Here is a 20,196-nt window from a genome sequence, read left to right as displayed (position 1 = left end):
ACCACCAGGGAAGTCCCAAGCTGAGGAGATCTTAATTCCTCAAAGAAATTTGATAGTTACTTAGTCATCAGTACTCTTATTTCTACAGAGGAAATAAAAATGTTGACTCAGGGAAGATTTGATTGGCAGCTTCCCAAGTGGAGACTTTAACAGAACTTGTCGAAACAGAGAGTGTGATGGCTGAGAAAGTGTTTGGTTTGTCCATAAAATGTTGTGATTATTTTACAAGAGGAAACTCCATCTGTGTGACCTATATTGCATTTTCCTACGTAGGTGCCAGCCTGGGAATAACCAGTGATGGGTTTTTTCAGCTGGAAGAGTTGCCTGGGTGAGCTGCTTTCCTTCCTGACCTCCGTGTTCATTCTCCCTCAGTTTCTCCCAACACTTCTACCTCCTCTTCCCAACTGTTAAATGGAGGAATTTCCAGAATTCTGTTCTACCTCTTCTCTTTTTATGACCTTGGGTCTCTCATCCATGAGTAGCCCGCAATAAATGACTCAGATCTTTCATGCTTTTGGTCAGAGGCCATTGTAAAATTTTTAGGACCAGAATCAAATGCAGGGTGGTTTTGAGAATAAACACTGAAGCCCTAAAACTGTTTTCTTTCTTCAACTTGATAGAGCATCAGTTGATAATGTGTCTAAAGTGATTCTGGTCTTCAAAGCAGCTAGTACAGAGGCATCTGGATAAATGAAGGCTCTGTCAGTCTCACAAAAATAGGTTTTCTGAAATTGGCCTTTATACATGTTTGTCCTCATAACCTTAGTAGACTTCTGTCATGGATTTAGATAACACAGAGAGAAAAAACATAATGAGGAGGATTGTTTCTCTAATTTGAAGAAGCTGCCAATTGCAGGCTTCCTTGATTAGAGGGGTCCTCCCTTCACTCATTGTAAGTGATAGGGCACCTGGGAACTGGAGGAGGGACCCTGTTAGCCCAGAGTTTGGCCTTTATTTCCTTCTGAGTAGCACTCACCCTGGAGTCATTATTGCTCAACTCTGCTGCTCTCTCGGCAGGTGCTGCCAATGCAGTGGGAAGTCTTAATCCCGTGCTTTTGCATCAAGGCCTTTCTGGAGGGTGACTAATAATCCCTGTTGTTCCTTTACCTTAATTCACCTGGAACCACAGGTGGTTCATCAGGGACAAGAGGGCATCTTGGTAATTCCATAGCTGCTGTGAAAATGTCCTGTTAGGACATTCAGACCAGGTCATCTTCTGACTTTGAGAAAAGCAAACAGGCATTTTAGATTTGCTGTCTGTGGGGCAGGGCCGTGTGTTAGAGAGCAGCCTTTCTTTCCTCATGATCTGTTTGGTTTTAGGTGTGAAGGGTATGAGACATGTGAGAATATATGCAGAAATGTGGTCCTGACTCATCGTGTTTAAATGATAACAATTCAGTCTGGACGCAAAGACGCTTCATTCTAGATATCTGTCCATTACCTATTTTTAAACCATTTATTAAACTTGTGCTGGTAGCACTACAAGTTGAAGAAAGGAATGTATGCGTGGTATAAACAAGACTCTGGGAACATAGGAAAATGAATTAACAATTGGTATATGATTTTTGTCTTCTTTTTTTAAGACTCCTTTATCATTGTTATGTTGGTAGGTAAGTAAATAATCAAAGAAGGAACAAATTTATAGGCGAGGTAACATGTGCTCTGGGCTGTATGGTCCAGCTTTTACCCTCATTGGGCTTATGGTTGAGGGGAGGCTGGAGCGTGGAGTCTGTGGAACATTGTGGGACAAGAGGTTCTGACGGCCATAATGAGGGAAAGAGAAGTGCTCTGGGGACTCAGCAGGATATAAGATTGTTTCTAGGTGGTGGAGGGCTCCCAGGTGTGGCTGCCAAAGTGTCTATGTCCTCAGGGTGAGCCACGGCCTCCCCCCTCCTCTCCTGGAGACTCTCCAAGACCAACAGGCATTGAGGGCACGAAGGAGATTGTGCTTGGTTCACAGTTTTTACCTAACTTACTGAGTTTTTCATGTACTGAAGACTGGTGTTTTAAATCAAGACTCCAGGGGCTTCCCTGGGGGCGCAGTGGTTAAGAATCCGCCTGCCAATGCAGGGGACACGGATTGGAGCCCTGGTCCGGGAAGATCCCCCATGCTGCGGAGCAGCTAAGCCCGTGAACCACAACTACTGAGCCTGCGCTCTAGAGCCTGTGAGCCACAACTACTGAAGCCCATGCGCCTAGAGCCTGTGCTCCGCAACAAGAGAAGCCACCGTAATGAGAAGACCGTGTACTGCAACAAAGAGTAGCCCCCACTCACCACAACTAAAGAAAGCCTGTGCGCAGCAACAAAGACTCAACACAGCCAAAAATAAATAAATTAATTAATTAAAAAAAAAAATCAAGACTCCAAAAGCCTGGATGTCAGCTCCCCAGCCTGAGCTTCAGCTTGTTAAGACCATGCCACTGTCTCTTCATTCCTCTGGCAGTCTCTGTATCACAGTGCAGAGCTTGGGAATGAAGCCAACATGAAGTACAAAGCTGAGCATCTTTAAGGGACCAGGTCCTGACACATCATTGGAACACTTAGATGCAGCCATACCTGAAGTCAGGACTTCTCGGTTACATGAATCAATAAATTCCTTTTTTTTTTTTTAAACCAAAAAGAAAAAAAAAGATTGTTTCCAGTGGTTACTTTAGTGGTACGAGGTAGACTAGAGGGGACTGTGGAAGCTGAGGGGGAAACACTGAGCTCCTTGCAGATTTTTGTCTCCTCTCTGAAGAAGCCAAGACGTTTCACACGTGTTTCTCGTATATCCATTCTGCTGGGAATACTTCTCCCAACCCTTGCCAGAGCTATTCATCTTTCAGGAATCTGGAGTGTTTCTGAGCCCTCTCCCCTGCAGGAACTAAGTATTGCCTTCTGAGCTTTAACAGACCCCTGGGCATGTTTCCCCTCAGGAATTCCTCAAGGACAGGGATCGCTACCCATTGTGTCCAGTGAAATGCTTAACAGAAGTAGGACTTACATAAGAAATGTTTGCGGAAGAGAGAGACGATGGAGAGAGGAAAGAAGAAAGTAAGGAGCGAAGACCCAAAGAAAGGAAAAGTGGTCAACATATAATAGGAGACAGGATGGTAGAGATGGAAGAAGAGCTACTTCCTAGTTTCCAAACTAGACATTTCTTTTTTTATACACTGGGCTGTAGGATAAGAGCATCCTTAACTCTAATACATAGCCATTCAGGTTCATACCTCATCCTCCATCCAGACCATAGCCCTCTGAAGGCAGGGAGTCACAACATAGGTACCTTACTTGTAGAAGGTACTAAAGAAAGATTTCCTTTCTTCTTCCCTGATTGCTTTCTTCTTACCCAAGCATTGCACGAGTGGTAGGACCATGCTTTAGAGAACTCCAGCCCTGAAAGGGTTAGCTCCAGCTGAAGGGCACTTATTCGGTATGCTGCAGTGATTACTCTAGGGCTGGGCTTAGCTTCTCCACCATGGACTCAGACCTTCACCCAAACATTTATCTAGTGTTTAAGATGCTTTTTTAGACCAGAATTTATTCAGGGCATCTAGTTTCATTGCAGATCTATGCTACAAGTTAAAATGGCTTGCTTAAATTGGCCTTTCATCATATTGCAAAGATTGATAGAATTTAGCAATGATCAAGGGAAAATTCTGAGCCAGAGGAGAATAACGGTGGTGAGGATTGTGATGCCAAAGAAAGGAACAGAAGAGATATTTGAAGCAATAATGACTGTCACTTTCCCCAAAATTAATGTCAGACACCAAACCACAGATCCAGGAAGGTCAGAGAACACTAAGTAGGATAAATGTCAAAAAACTATACCTAGGCATATAATTTTCAAACCGTAGAAAATCAAAGAAAAAATTCTGGAAGAAGCCAGAAGGATGATACACAGCTGACCTATAAGGGGAGCAAAGATAAGAATTACAACAACTCTTCAGAAACTATGCAAACAAGAAAGTGGAACATTTAAAGTGTTGAAAGGAGAAAACCCCACCAACATAGAACTCTTTACTCTGCAAAATTATCCATCAAAATTGGCGGACAGGGCTTCCCTGGTGGCACAGTGGTTGAGAGTCCGCCTGCCAATGCAGGGGAAACGGGTTCGTGCCCTGGTCCGGGAACATCCCACATGCCACGGAGCAGCTGGGCCCGTGAGCCATGGCCGCTGAGCCCGTGCATCCGGAGCCTGTGCTCCGCAACGGGAGAGGCCACAACAGTGAGAGGCCCGCGTACCACAAAAAAAAAAAAAAAAAAAAAAATGGCGGAGAAATAAAGACTTTCTCGGACAAGCAAAAAACAAAAATTGTGGTGCCAATTTTAATTTTAGGTGTGAAGATCTCTGCATAAGGAATCGTCTCTAGCTTCAAAGGGTTTTTATTTCCTCTCTGAGGAAATGAAGCTAAGTAATTTTTAAAACACCTAAAAATATATTTCCGTTCTACAGAAGGATATTTTCTACTTAAAATTACTGTATTATCCTGGATTGGATCTTGGGACAGAAGAAGGAAATGAATGGAAAGACAGGTGAAATCTGAATAAAGTCTGAAGTTTAGTCAACAGTAATGTACCAGTGTCAGTTTTTTTTTTTTTTTAGTTTTTTTTTTTAGTTATTTTTTTAGCGGTACTCGGGCCTCTCACTGTTGTGGCCTCTCCCATCGTGGAGCACAGGCTCCGGATGCGCAGGCTCAGCGGCCATGGCTCACGGGCCCAGCCGCTGCGCGGCATGTGGGATCTTCCCGGACCGGGGCACGAACCCGTGTCCCCTGCATCGGCAGGTGGACTCTCAACCACTGCGCCACCAGGGAAGCCCCCCAGTTTCAGTTTTGACAGCTGTACCATGGTTTATAAGATGTTAACTTTATGTTTTTTTAATTGAAGTGTTGTTGATTTACAATGTTGTGTTAATTTCTGCTGTACAGCAAAGTGACTCAGTTATACATATATACACATTATTTTTTGTATCTTTTCTATTATGGTTTATCTCAGGACACTGAATATAGTTCCCTGTGCTATACAGTAGGACCTTGTCCATCCATTCTACATCTACTAACCCCAAACTCCCAGTCTATCCCTTCCCAAACCCCTCCGCCTTGGCAACCACAAGTCTGTTCTCTATGTGAGTCTGTTTCTGCTTCATAGATAAGTTCATTTGTGTCGTATTTTAGATTTCACATGTAAGTGATACCATATGTTACTTGTCTTTCTCTTTCTGACTTACTTCACTTAGTATAATATCTAGTTGCATCCGTGTTGCTACAAATGGTGTTATTTCGTTCTTTTTTTATGGCTGAGTAGTATTCCATTGTATATATATACCATGTCTTCTTTATCCATTCGTCTGTTGATGGACATTTAGGTTGTTTTTATGTCTTTCGTTATTGCAAATAGTGCTGCTATGAATGTAAGATGTTAACTTTAGGAAAAACTGGGCAGGGGGTATACTATCTGTACTCTCTTTTAAACTTTTCTGTAAATCTAAAATTATTCTAAAATAAGTTTATTTAACGATCTTAACCCTCTACTCTCATGGTAGCCGCAGTGTCATCGTTGGTGCTGGTTACATTGCTGTGGAAATAGCTGGGATCCTTTCCGCCCTGGGTTCTAAGACATCACTAATCATACGGCATGATAAGGTAAATTCTATCCTTTTCCTTGATGTGAATCTTTTTAAAAATCTACAGGGAGAATTTTCTCTTATGTTGTCATTAAATACTAGGGTGCAAACATGTGGAGCTGGTTGGTCTGTTCCACAGGGAGCCGCTTTGAAGGCATCTGAATAAGGGCTTACATCCTTCCCAGCCACCAACTGCTAGTTGATGATACTGATTTAGATTTGATCAGACTGGCTGGTGTTTCCATCATGAAGTGGTAGATAGCATGCCTTAAAACAACATACATCCTTAAATATAAATATTAGTTAAATTGAGCAAACTCTCAGGTTAATTTCTTATTCTGAAAATCAATTTAATGTGATCAGATAGTGTTGGATTATTAACACTCAGTCAAAAAATTTACTAAATTCTTTGCATTAAAAGGAAACGTATCAAAGATATTTGCACACCTATGTTCATCGCAGCATTATTCACAATAGGCAGGAGGCGGAAACAACCTGTGTCCACTGATGAACGGATAAACAGAATGAGGAATATCCATCCCATGGGATGTTATTCAGCTCTAAAAAGGAGGGACATTGTGACACATGCTGCAACAGGGATGAACCTTGGGGATATTATGCTAAGTGAAATAAGCTAATTACAAAAAGACAAACACTGTATGATTCCACATCTATGAGGTACCTAGAGTAGTCACACTCATAGAAACAAAAAGTAGAAATGGGGTTGCCAGGGACGGGGGGGAAAGGGAATGGGGAGTTATCGTTTAATGGATACAGAATCTCAGGTTTTTTTGGTTTTTTATTGAAGTATAGTTGATTTACAATACTGTGTTAGTTTCAGGTGGACAGCATACTTATTCAGTTATATATGTATATATTATTCTTCAGATTCTTTTTCTTTATAGGTTATCACAAAATATTGAGTGTAGTTCCCCGTGCTGTACAGTAGGTCCTTGTTGGTTATCTGTTTTATGTATAGTGGTATGTGTCTGTTAATCCCAAACTCCTAATTTATCCCTCCCCACCACCCCCAGAGTCTCAGTTTTGAAAGAGGGAAAAGTTCTGGTTGCACAACAATGTAAATACACTTAACACCGTGGGCTTCGTACTTAGAAATGGTTAAGTTGGTAAATTTTTTTCTAAATTAATTAATTTTATTTTTGGCTGCGTTGGGTCTTCATTGCTACATGCGGGCTTTCTGTAGTTGAAGCGAGCAGGGGCTACTGTTTGTTGTGGCACGCAGGCTTCTCATTATGGTGGCTTCTCTTGTTGCAGAGCACAGGCTCTAGGCACGTGGGCTTCAGTAGCTGTGGCGCACGGGCTCAGTTGCTCCGCGGCATGTGCGATCTTCCTGGACCGGGGCTCGAACCCCTGTCCCTTGTACTGGCAGGCGGATTCTTAACCACTGCACCACCAGGGAGGCCCTAAGTGGGTAAATTTAATGGTATGCGTTTTCCACCACAATAAAAGATAATAATAATAAAAGAAGTTTATAGATCATCTCATCGACTGGAACCTCATTTTGTAGATGAAGAAATTAAGGCCAAGTGAGGTTTCATGACTGCTAATTAATATCAAAACTGAGAGTCAACGAAATTCTGAGAAAGCTCAGGCCAATATTCTTTCTGCTAAAATTCAGCCTCCATGTTTCTCAGTACTTGATTAAGTGTTGCTTTATGTGTTTTGTTGATTAATCGTGACTGAGCACCACTAGGTTGTGGCACAGTATTGGAGCTTTCAGAGACACCGTGTGGGACAATAACAAGAGTGTTGGCCTAAGAATCTGGTCCCTAAGAATCTGGCCTTCCCCAACAAGTGTGTGACTTGGGCAAGTCATTTAATGCCTTTGGAACATTTATCAGATCCCTGACAACTCAAATGCAATGACTCAAATTCCTGAGTATTTGAGCAAATAGGGGGGCAGATGAGGGAAACCGATAATACTGGTCAGTGTGGACTCCAGAGGACTTTCTCTTTGGCTTTTAGACTTGTCCTAAAATTAACCCCCAGGAGATTTTTGTCCTGAAGAATGTTTTTCATAGGTCAGTATTATTTTGCATTGCTGGAATATGTCCAGCAAATTAGATGGCAGGAGCAAGGCAGAGGTATAGGTAGCCTGAATCTAATATATAAATAAGTAAATAAATGACATCAGTTTATCAGTAGAGTGGATAATTCCTGCATTTGGAAAATTGGCTTGTGGCAGAGAGCCACGTATATCTGGGCTTCCTGCCCTCCCCCACCCCCAGTGCATTCTCCATCTTCTCCCCTTCCTGGTATAACTCCATTCTAGAGCTACTCTATGAATAAATCACGACCTCCCACCTTTACCCCACCTGTGTGTTATCCCGAAGAAATCTCTAGAGAAGGAAGGAGGAAGTCTAAGTAAAGAAAAGTTGCTAGAGACTTCCCTGGTGGCACAGTGGTTAAGAATCCGCCTGTTAATGCAGGGGACAGAGGTTTGAGCCCTGGTCCAGGAAGATCCCACATGCCACGGAACAGCTAAGCCCGTGTGCCGCAACTACTGAGCCTGCGCTCTAGAGCCCGCGAACCACAACTACTGAGCTTGTGTGCCACAACTACTGAAGCCCGTGCGCCTGGAGCCCGTGCTCTGCAACAAAGAGAAGCCACCGCAATGAGAAGCCCGTGCACCACAACAAAGAGTAGACTCCACTCGCCGCAACTAGAGAAAGCCCGCGCGCAGCAACGAAGACCCAACGCAGCCAAAGATAAATAAATAAATTTATTAAAATAAAAGAAAAAAGTTGCTAGACAGTAACAACTATTATTATTATTTTTTTTCTTGCGGTACGCGGGCCTCTCACTGTTGTGGCTTCTCCCGTTGTGGAGCACAGGCTCCGGACGCGCAGGCTCAGCGGCCATGGCTCATATAGAACAACATCTAGCATTCCAGAAGAAAAACCAGTGTTTTCAACTTTGTTGGGAACCTTAATTGGAATGGATCCCATTTTTACCAAATTTAGAGCCCTAAAATACATAGTTTGAAACCTTAAACAAATACTAAGACTAATATTAAAAAAAAAAATCTCTAAGGCCATGTAGTTGACTTTTCTGCCTAGAATGGGAGATTTTGTTCAAGAATCTTCCCTTAAATTGTATCAGCAGGAAAGCTGGCCCTGGAATACTGAAAGGGGAAAGAGAATTTCTGGTCCCTATTCTTATGAAAAAGAGAAGAGCTTGGGAGGAGAGGAACATGGCAAAGACAGTAGAGGCGTGAAGGTTGCCTATGAGTTTAACTCTAGAACAGGAGTGGGTGAAGTCAGGTGTAATGCAGACGTTGGTGGTGATTGCGGAAAACAGACTTATTAAAACTTCACTCACCAGAGAAAGACAAATATTATATGATATAACTTATATGTGGAATCTAAAAAAATGATACAAATGAACTTAGTTATAAATCAGGAATAGACCCACAGACATAGAAAACAAACTTCTGGTTACCAAAGGGGATAGCAGGGTCAGGGGGTATAAATGAGGAGTTTGGGATTAACATATACATACTACTATATATAAAATACATAAATAAGAAGGACCTACTGTATAGCAAAGGGAACTATATTCAATATCTTATAATAATCTATAATGGAAAAAAATCTGACACAGAGTGTGTGTGTGTGTGTGTGTGTGTGTGTGTGTGTGTGTGTATAACTCAATCACTTTGCTGTATACCCGAAACTAACACAACATTGTAAATTAACTATACTTTAATTTTTTTTATAGCAGCTTATTTAATTTATTTATTTTGGTTAAATCTTTTTTTTTTAACATCTCTATTGGAGTATAATTGCTTTACAATGGTGTGTTAGTTTCTGCTTTATAACAAAGTGAACCAGCTATATGTATACATATATCCCCATACCCCCTCCCTCTCGCATCTCCCTCCCACCCTCCCTATCCCACCCCTCTAGGTGGTCACAAAGCACCGAGCTGATCTCCCTGTGCTACGCAGCTGCTTCCCACTAGCTAGCTATTTTACATTTGGTAGTGTATATATGTCCATGCCAATCTCTCACTTCGTCCCAGCTTACCCTTCCCTCTCCCGGTGTCCTCAAGTCCATTCTCTACGTCTGTGTCTTTATTCCTGTCCTGCCCCTGGGTTCTTCAGAACCATAATTTTTTAAAGATGACTAAAAAGAAAAAAAACTCCACTCATAGTGCAGCCGTGAATGAAGAAGGACATAAGAGGGGGGTTGATACTGAAATTTCCCTCCCAGGTTTGTAGCATATCTTTAATGAAGTTTTATTCTTTCCCACCACCCATTCCTCTGCTGCCTGTGTATACAGGTGCTCAGAAGTTTTGATTCAATAATCAGTTCCAACTGCACTGAGGAGCTGGAGAACGCTGGCATAGAGGTGCTGAAGTACTCGCAGGTATGACCGGGCCCAGGGCGAGCTTACGGCCCTTGGTCGTCTATCTGTTGTGAACCCCACCAGCTTTATAAACACAAACTATCCCTACCCCAGTCAGTTTATTCTTTTCTAGAGTATTACCAAGTCTTTTCTTTATCCTCAGAAGCTGCATTTCACATTAATGTTTTAATGAAATCCAAGGTATAAAAGATTAGAAATCTGGAAGTTGAATTTAGTTTAGTTAGAACTAAAACTACAATTTTTGTGCTCAAAGGCCTCATTGAACATCCTTATTTTTCAGGTCTATATTTATTTATATTTATTTATTTATTTCAGGAAATATTATTATGGAATCTATTTTTTTAAAAGTCTTTATTGAATTTGTTACAATATCGCTTCTGTTTTATGTTTTGGCTTTTTGGCCGTGAGGTATGTGGGATCTTAGTTTCCTGACCAGGGATCAAACCCACACTCCCTGCACTGGAAGGTGAAGTCTTAACCACTGGACTGCCAGGGAAGTCCCATGGAATCTGTTTTTGAAAGAACACCTTTGGGTTTTGTAGATGGAAACAATGACAAAGTTACTTTGTATTTTTTTTATTCTCAGGGAATCACCTACATGTCAGATTTTTCCTGGAGCATTAGCCTTGCAAAAATGACTTTCTTCCCCAAAGCTTTGCCCTTTCAGCATAGGCCGTATCATAAGTAAAACAATAACTGTGAAGTTGCTTTGTAAATGCTGAAGTACTGGACTGGTGGTTAAGGTCCACATCAGAATCCCCTTGGGACTTTCACTAAACTATGTATGCCCTTCACTCTCCGGATCTGATCTTATCCTCCTCTCCCAAGTCCTGATTAAGAATGTCCAGGGAGGAGCAAGGATGGTGCAATTTTTAAAACTCTCTTAATGATGCTTCTGCAGCCGTTTCCTCCCCCGATTCCAGCTGCAAATCACTGTGCTTAGATTTGTGGTTTAAAATTTTATCACAGTTTTGAAGAAGTACGCTTTAAAATACTTTTTTTTTTTTTTTTTTTTTGTGGTACGTGGGCCTCTCACTGTTGCGGCCTCTCCCGTTGCGGAGCACAGGCTCCGGACGCGCAGGCTCAGCGGCCATGGCTCACGGACCCAGCCGCTCCGCGGCACGTGGGATCCTCCCGTACCGGGGCACGAACCCGTGTCCCCTGCATCGGCAGGCGGACTCTCAACCACTGTGCCACCAGGGAAGCCCAAATACTTTGTTTTTAAGCTGAAGCATTAGGGTCTTGATATGAGTTGACATTTCTGGCTGCTGGCTGATTTGGGGCCACCTAGGATATCATCTTGGTTCCAGAGAGTTCCAGTATTGGTGGCTTTTGGGCAAAACTAAATGTGTCAGCGTGTAAGACTCATATGTAGGATTCAGTGGAGAGTTTTTAAATGTTAAGAATTCTAGTTTCCTCTTTATTTGCTTTCCTTCCCATCCCCACACCCCCAGTTAACAAACTGTATCTCCCAATAGGTCAAGGAAGTTAAAAAAACGTCTTCAGGCCTGGAACTCTGCATGGTCACTTCAGTTCCTGGTAGGAAACCCACCTTGACCACCATTCCAGATGTTGACTGTCTACTCTGGGCCATTGGACGGGACCCAAACTCCAGGGGCCTGAATTTAAACAAACTAGTAAGCTGACCTAGTCTGCCTACGATGTTCTATTTTTTTCCCCCAGTTTTATTGAGAAATAACTGACATACATCACTGCATAAGTTTAGGACATACAGCACCATGGTTTGATTTACATACATTGTGAAATGATCACCACAAGAGGATCAGCTAACATCCATCTTCTCATGTAGATACAATAAAAGTAGAAAAGAAAAAAGGAAAAAATTTTCTCTGTGTGTTGAGAACTCAGGGTTTACTCTCCTAACAGCAGTGTTATCTGTAGTCTCCGTGTTGGACGTTATATCCCTGGTATTGTATTTATTTATATTGTAACTGGAAGTTTGTACCTTTTGACCACTTTCCTTGCCTAAAACCTTCTTGAATCGGTCAATAGTCCTGTGATTTCCCCTGATCCAACCCCAGACCCCCCAAAACTTGAGTGGGTTCTGTTGGATTCTTTTCTGTTTATTCCATGTGTCCAGTTTGTCATTAAATCCCATTTTCTGCCTTTGGAATGGAAATAAAGGTTTTTTTTCCCCTTTCTGGTGTCATCACCCTAGATCAGGTCATCGTCTCGCCATTTCCTGACTAGCCTTCTCCCTACAAATTTCTTTTTTACTATGATACCTGTCTCTTTAAAGCCCTATAATGATTTCTTATTGTCTGCAGCTCTAATCCTAAGGGATGGTTGTGTGACTTGTCGTGGACATTGTGGCACTCGGGGATGGGTACAGATGTGAAGCTCATCTACCAGTGCTGTAGTTAGCATTCTTATTTGTTCTTTTAAATTTTGAAGGACAGTCAAGTATAGTAGCCTGGGGTGTGGGTCAAGTATTTGTTGATAAATGGGTGGTCTCATAACTAGTAAGTGGCAGAGCTGGGACTTGAACCCAGATCTCCCAGCTCCAAAGGTTTTACTCTTAACCACTACACTACCTACTCCCTATGCCTGCTGGCCTTCTACTTCTCACGTGGGAGTATATACACCGGGGATCTGCAAAGCCACAAGATAAGCATGACACATATTCTTGGGGCAAAAATTTGACTCAATGTATAGGGAGAAATTTTGGTTAAAGGAAACATTGATATCTTTTAGAGTAGAATACAAATTTTGCTTGGAGTTCTAAAGATAAAACTGTAAACTTCAAAGAAGTCTACTTTTGATGGCTGCTTCAGGCTGTGCCTGTCTAAAGTATGAGTTAGCATGCTTCAGGAGGAGCACTTCCAAGGAATTGAAAATCACTGTCTTAGGTGGACTCCACGGGGATGCCAAGTACCATGTCTGATAGTTGAGTGATTCCTTTTCAGGCTTACCTGGCCAGCTGAATCGTACAATGCAAAGACAAATCCTGTTAAAACTCCTCAAAACTGAGTTAAATATTTACCTTTTAAATTAAGCAAAAGATATGAAACCTGCCAGCTTGCTAAGATGTTTTTCATCTTGTGGTTGAGTCTTGTGGTTTCTTGGAGATTCAGGCTGAAGAGGTGCCTGAAGTGAGGCGGATCCAGAGATGTGAGCTGCTGTTTTTCTGTAGATGGGCCAAATACTCACATGTTGTCCCTTTACAATTTTAGGGGATTCAAACTGATGACAAAGGTCATATCCTAGTAGATGAATTCCAGAATACGAATGTAAAAGGTGTCTACGCAGTTGGGGATGTGTGTGGAAAAGCTCTTCTTACTCCAGGTAATGTTTCTTCTTTTGGGGGCTAAGGGAGGCTCTGTGTGTTATATAAAACTGTTCAGGGCTTCCCTGGTGGCGCAGTGGTTGAGAGTCCGCCTGCCGATGCAGGGGACACGGGTTCGTGCCCCGGTCCGGGAAGATCCCACATGCCGCGGGGCGGCTGGGCCCATGAGCCATGGCCGCTGAGCCTGCACGTCCGGAGCCTGTGCTCCGCAGCTGGAGAGGCCACGACAGTGAGAGGCCCACGTACCGCAAAAAAACCAAAAAACTGTTCAGCTCTTCATAGTCAAATCAGCTCAAGCAGAGTTAAAAGGCTGAGTGTCTTCATGTCATCAAAATGGTAAAATGTGTTGAGATAGATGTTGGTTGGGAACCTGACATGTTATGAGTAATATTCATTTTTTCCTTTAAAAATGCTTTGAATAGTATTTATTTTTCTTTAAAAGATTTTAAAAATGCTTGGTGAAGACTGAAATTTTTATACAGATGATACAGTCATCTTCTGAAGAATGCTGTAAATTAGAATCCAAGTTGTGTTGGTGACAGTGGAAGGAAGTGGCATTCTTTTTTTTTTTTTTTTTTTTTTTTTGCGGTATGCGGGTCTCTCATTGTTGCGGCCTCTCCTGTTGTGGAGCACAGGCTCCGGACACGCAAGCTCAGCAGCCATGGCTCACGGGCTCAGCCGCTTTGTGGTACGTGGGATCTTCCCGGACTGGGGCACGAACCTGTGTCCTCTGCATCGGCAGGCAGACTCTCAACCACTGCGCCACTAGGGAAGCCCGGAAGTGGTATTCTTATATGACTGTTTAGTTTTGATACAACCTGATGCCCATCCTCAGAATCCCATACTTCAGCCTACTTCATGAGTTAACTGGCGTCATTTCAAGCTCTTTGTCCTGCTTCTGCTGGTGGTATGCATCCATCTGCTTTCACCTGTACCCCTCCGGGGCCTCACCATCCTTTCCAAAATGGCCCGGGTCTTACTCAGAATGGAAACACACACCCAAAGCTTTTTAGCTCTTTTAGGAAGCTCTCTCCACAAAAGCAAACTAACAAGCAAAGTTTCAGAACCTTCATAACATAATCTAACAGCTGAAAATTTTGTCGAGGTGAAAAAAATTTCTTATGTATCCTACTGATACCTTATTTTGGAAAAAAAATTATCAATTTGAAGTCTAAAATTAATAACTGATGCTTTCACTGAACTCAAGTAGTGTTTTTTTTGACCATTAGGAATAAAAACAGGCAAAGGAGGATAAACTTTAAAAAAAATCAATAAGAAATAAAAATAATTTTAAAAAGAAACAAAATATTCCTGTGAAATAACTGTGGTTATAAAGTAGAATTGAGAATGCTTGAAACTAATGTAGTTTGCTCCATAAATATATCAAAAAGCTAATATCTGCATTAAGAGGTGACTTGCCAGATGGTTGGGAACTTGTAAATGTGTCTTTTGGTTTTTTTTTTTTTGGTCATAATAGAATGTACAGAATTCACATAAGCCAATAGTTGTGAATTGTTAACTAAGGTATTGATAGGTCTTTTATTATATTGAACTAGATATTGTAATGAGCATTGACAGAAGACTTTGTCAGAACTTTGTATGTTAAGCCAGATGGATAAACGGTTAGTAGAATAATCCTGCTATGTTAAGATGAACAATAAGCTAAACACTGATTTAAAAATATCTTTGTAGTTGCGATTGCTGCTGGCCGAAAACTTGCCCATAGACTTTTTGAACGCAAAGAAGATTCCAAGTTAGACTATGACAACATCCCTACAGTGGTCTTCAGCCACCCCCCTATTGGGACAGTGGGACTCACAGAAGGTAGGTGTTTAAAAATAAAGGTCATTTATGGTTTCTTCCCTTCCTCTGCTAATGTTAAACTAGGTGTGTGTCAGCTGACTAAATCTATCTTAGCCCCCGAGTTATATTTCTTTTTAGCTACTAACTTCTCATCACAGGTCCAGTTTCCTCCCCAGCTACTAGTACTTTGAGAGTATAATTCCTTTCCCCACTCCACCCTATCTGTTTGATTTTTTAAGCTTTTTTACTTGAACTAATTTCAAATTTAAAGAAGAGTTGCAAAAATACTACAGAAGACTCCTGTCTACTGGTAACACTTTTGCTGTATCATTTTCTCTCTATACACATGCACACACACTTCAGTATCTGTTTCCTAAGAACAAGGCCGTTCCCTTACAGAAGCATAGCTTCAAATGAGAATATTTAAGTGGATACAATATTATCTAAACTTTAGACCTTATTCAAAGTTTGCCTGTTATCTCAAATAATTTCATTTTTAACATTTTTCCCTTCAAGTCCAGGGTTCATTCCAGGATAATGTAGTGTATTTAGTTTTGATACCTCTTTGGTCTCCTTTAGTCAAGAGAAAGAATTCCTCAGCCTGTCTTTTGTCTTTCATGACATTGACATTTATATTGTAGATTGTCCCTCATTGTGGGTTTTTTTTTCTTAATATATTTTATGAATTCATTTTTGGCTGCGCTGGGTCTTTGTTGCTGCGCACAGGCTTTCTCTAGTTGCGGCGAGCGGGGGCTGCTCTTCGTTGCGGTGCACAGGCTTCTCATTACAGAGCATGGTCTCTAAGTGCACAGGCTCAGTAGTTGTGGCTCGTGGGCTCTAGAGCGCAGGCTCAGTAGTTGTGGTGCACGGGCTTAGTTGCTCTGCGGCATGTGGGATCTTTCTGGACCAGGGCTCGAACCTGTGTCCCCTGCATTGGCAGGCGGATTATTAACCAGTGCGCCACCAGGGAAGCCCCAGCTCATTGTGGTTTTGTTTGATATTTCCTTGTACTTTGATTCAGGTTATGTATTTCTGGCCGTCTCTCTGATAACTCAGTGGAATTGTTTAAGTTTCTGATAGATGCTTTTTTCCCCCTGTGCATTATAGATGAGGCCATTTATAAATATGGAAAAGAAAACGTGAAGATTTATTCCACCACCTTTACCCCAATGTATCATGCAGTTACCAAAAGGAAAACAAAATGTGTGATGAAAATGGTTTGTGCCAACAAAGAGGAAAAGGTATGGGAAAAATCCAGTAAGCTCAAGACTGTCTTCAAGGTTGGCAGGGATGGGGTATTTTGGTGAGGTGTGAAGGAAAGACCAGGTAAAGCTTTCTCTGATTCAACTGGCACAGTCCCACCTTTATCTGTCTCTCTCTCTCTCTCTCTATTGCGGTTCTTCATAATATTTCACATAAAAAGAAGGTTCCACTACTTTAAAAACATAAGTGGAGGGGGGGAAATTCCCTGACAGTCCAATGGTTAGGACTTGGCACTTTCACTGCTGTGGCTCAGGTTCAATCCCTGGTCAAGGAACTAAGATCCTGCAAGCCACACGGTGTGGCCAAAAAAAGCACGTAAAATATAAAGGGGAGAAGTCGGGATTGTCATTGACCAGTAGGCCAGAATAGATAGGCAACTCAGAAATATTGGTAAGTGTAAGAATTTAATGTAAAAAAATTAGACTTAACATATTAACATAACCAATCAGTGAGGAAGAAGTTTATTTAGTAAAATGTTCTGAGATAATCAGTTATCTATTTTTGCTTTAACTTTTTGAGGAACTGCCAAAGTGTTTTCCAAAGTGGCTGTGGCATTTTATGTTCCCTTCAGCGACGTGCGAGGGTTCCAGTTCTTCCTCACCTTCATCAACACTTGTTACTGTCTTTTTTTATTGTAGCCATCCTACCGGGTGCAAAGTGGTATCTCATTGTGATTTGAGTTTGAACAGGTTTTTTTTTTTTTTTTTTAATAATTTTTGAAATAGGTGTTGTTTTGATATTAGGTCAGCCTCTTGGGCTTTTCTATAAATTGAATTAAAAATTAAAGTGGAACTTAGCAATATGCCTTGGGAACATGGCTTTGTGAGGAACAGTAATTTAACTGAAGATTCAGGTATGGTTTCCAACTTTTCTTATTAAAAAAGAACATAGTCTGTATCTAAATCAGTGGCCCTTACACCGAAAACCACAAGATGGTCCCTGGCTTCTGGCTTATAAAAATCAACATCACTGACAGTTGACAGAAGCAGAGAATCAGTGCAAAGAGAAGAAAGTAAGTGGTTTGGCAGGAAGATAAAGGTTGCTGTTTCTTGCCCTGAATGTTCCTCAGTAGCCTGAGATTTCCAGTTGTTGAATCAGCAAGGTCCTTACTTATCTCTTCATATCAGTTATTTCTTTATGCCATTTATTATTCATTCATTTGGTAAACATCACCTGACAATCAACTGAAGAGTAAGAACTGGGATACCGTATGGAGAGAAATAACATAAGGCTCCTGCTATCACCAGAAGCTCTTTGTAAATTCAATTTAGATCACAATATCTAAAAATTTGGCTGAATGTATATACAGTACATGATTTGGGATTTCTTTGTCTTATTTTTTTTTTTTTTGTGGTACGCGGGCCTCTCACTGTTGTGGCCTCTCCCGTTTCGGAGCACAGGCTCCGGACGCGCAGGCTCAGCGGCCATGGCTCATGGGCGCAGCCACTCTGCGGCATGTGGGATCTTCCCGGACCGGGGCACGAACCCGCGTTCCCTGCATCAGCAGGCGGACTCTCAACCACTGCGCCACCAGGGAAGCCCTCGTTGTCTTATTTTGAGATACATTTTTTTTTTAATTGTAAAGAAACGTATAACATTAAGTTTGCATCAATCATTTTTACGTGTAGTGTTCATTAATATTAAGGATATCCTTGATTTGTTTTTAAGCAACGTATTTTTGTGGCTAAGTTTTATATTCTCTAACTTTGCTTTTCAGTAGTCTACTGACCCTAAAAGTATTTGCTGGAAGTGAATATTAACTAGTCATTTTAAAATATATTTAGAAACCTGACTGAAAAATGTGATTTGAAACAAATGCCTCTTGTTGGTCATTTGTCCAGGCAGCCAGCACGTATGGGCTGAGTGCCTCTAAGGGCTGTCTTTGTGCTCGGCCAGGAGGGTAGAGTGAGGAGCAGAAGTGCGCAGGGTCCCCTCCATCTAGAGATTAACATCTCCTGGGAAAGATGGACTGTAATTGTCCAGTCCCCAGATGAATACAACTTTGCAGTTGTGATAGAACCATGATGGAGAAATATTGGGACTGAGAGCTCACATGATGGACAATTTAACTTGGTCAGGAAGGCAGGTGTAGCTATCTGAAGAATGAATGGGCTTTAACACTTAAAAGAGGGGAGGAAAGAGTGTCCAGACAGAGGGAACAGCCTGTGCAAAGGGGAGAGCATGGCGAATACTCAGGACAGGAGGAAAGCTGGTGAGTCCAGAGTGGGGAGAGCTGAGTGAGGTAGGCAGGGGAGGGACGTCAGGGCTGCGCGGGCCATGTAGGCTGTGTTATGCTATATTGGGATTAGAGATGTAAGTTTTTTTAGAGGTTTTTAAATATCAGGTATCTCTCATGACTAATCAAAAATTTATTAGTGTACGTGATAAAAAAAATTGTGTGTGAGTGTGTGTGTGTGTGTGTGTGTGTGTGTGTGTGTGTGTACCTAGAAGGAGATTTACTACAAGGAGCTGGCTCATACAATTATGGAGATAAAAATTTTTACTTGAAGGATTTTTGTCTTTTCTGTCGCAGGTGGTTGGGATCCACATGCAGGGAATTGGATGTGATGAAATGCTGCAGGGTTTTGCGGTCGCAGTAAAAATGGGAGCAACAAAATCCGACTTTGATAACACTGTTGCCATTCATCCTACCTCTTCAGAAGAACTGGTCACCCTTCGTTGAGAACCCAGAGACTCATATGGCCAGCAGCTGGACCACTAGACCTTCAGAAAGGAGCCAAATCATCACGTTTACTTACCATTCCCATTGTATGTATTTCTTTATTGTAATTAGGATCTTCCAGTAGTGGAAATTTTCAGTAAACTTATTTATGTAATTAGAAATCTGTTTTGTTATCCAGGATTGATTTTCATTTGATTACATCTCTCAATAATTACTATTTGTTTTATTAATAGCTCTGTGCTAGCTGTTTTTTGTTTTGTTTTAGCCTCATCCTAAGTATAAAACCATATGAAGTACAGTGAAATTAATGTACTTGAATGAATATCACTTGCTAATTTTTATAGAGGAAGATGACAGCTGCTCTTCACATTTAAATAACGCAAGTACAGAGTCATTTTTTTTTTTTTGAAGCCAGTACTGCGCTCTGCATATTACAAAGCTGCTGCAAGGATGTGAGTTTTCTCTAAAAGCATGTAACTTGAGAGCCCTGCCTCCTGTATTTTATTCTTTCTTTTGTTCTAAATGATTAAAAATGGTTTGTGTTACTTTTATGAGATGAAGTTCATCAAATTTGGGAAAGATTTGAGGAGGCTGGTTGCACAAGTGAGAGGGACATTTTAGAAGTGATCCGTGTTTTCAGATGTACTTCAAAAGTCCTTTCCTCTGCTAAGAGTTCATAGTTCGGTGAATGATTTCAGTTTTTGTATGTATTCTTGTCATTTTATTTTTTGAAAACTATTTCCAAAAATCTGAAAATAAAATTACAGTCTTCTTATAAAATTTGTTATGAGTTTATGGGTAACAGTTCATTTTCTAAGAATATTTCACATTGAAGGGTCAGATGCCAATAGTGAGCTACCCTAAGTCGGTTTAAGACCTTATGGGGGAGAAAAGAGATTTCACTTTTATAAATAAAGACCAGAGGTATAAAAGAAACATTTAGCAAATTTAATGGTTGAGTTGGAAGCACAGTCTAGAAATCATAGGTTTTCATTTTAATTTTTATTTATTTATTTATTTTTTTGCAGTACGCGGGCCTCTCACTGCTGTGGCCTCTCCTGTTGCGGAGCACAGGCTCCAGATGCGCAGGCTCAGTGGCCGTGGCTCACGGGCCCAGCTGCTCCGCAGCATGTGGGATCTTC

The 20,196-nt window shown here is 41.4% G+C and overlaps 1 protein-coding gene across 1 annotated transcript in view; it reads left to right on the top strand.

The window, feature by feature from the left end:
- Positions 1–19,819, top strand: part of GSR (glutathione-disulfide reductase) — a gene marked incomplete at its 5' end in the record, with an annotated part of 45,414 nt that extends 25,595 nt beyond the window's left edge. Inside the window, 8 exons of the mRNA XM_082863845.1 lie at positions 274–328; positions 5,526–5,625; positions 9,912–9,998; positions 11,477–11,635; positions 13,193–13,304; positions 14,998–15,129; positions 16,216–16,349; positions 18,905–19,819. Of these exons, the coding sequence (XP_082719971.1) occupies positions 274–328; positions 5,526–5,625; positions 9,912–9,998; positions 11,477–11,635; positions 13,193–13,304; positions 14,998–15,129; positions 16,216–16,349; positions 18,905–19,054 (929 nt within the window). The 3' untranslated portion in view covers positions 19,055–19,819. The remainder of the gene's footprint in view (positions 1–273; positions 329–5,525; positions 5,626–9,911; positions 9,999–11,476; positions 11,636–13,192; positions 13,305–14,997; positions 15,130–16,215; positions 16,350–18,904) is intronic.
- Positions 19,820–20,196: the final 377 nt, after the last annotated feature.

The sequence above is a fragment of the Leucopleurus acutus genome (genome assembly GCF_964270905.1).
Source record: "Leucopleurus acutus genome assembly, chromosome: 21".
Classification (NCBI taxonomy): Eukaryota; Metazoa; Chordata; class Mammalia; order Artiodactyla; family Delphinidae; genus Leucopleurus; species Leucopleurus acutus.
The sequence above is the reverse complement of the archived record's forward strand: the minus strand, read 5'-3'. Positions and strand labels throughout refer to the sequence as shown.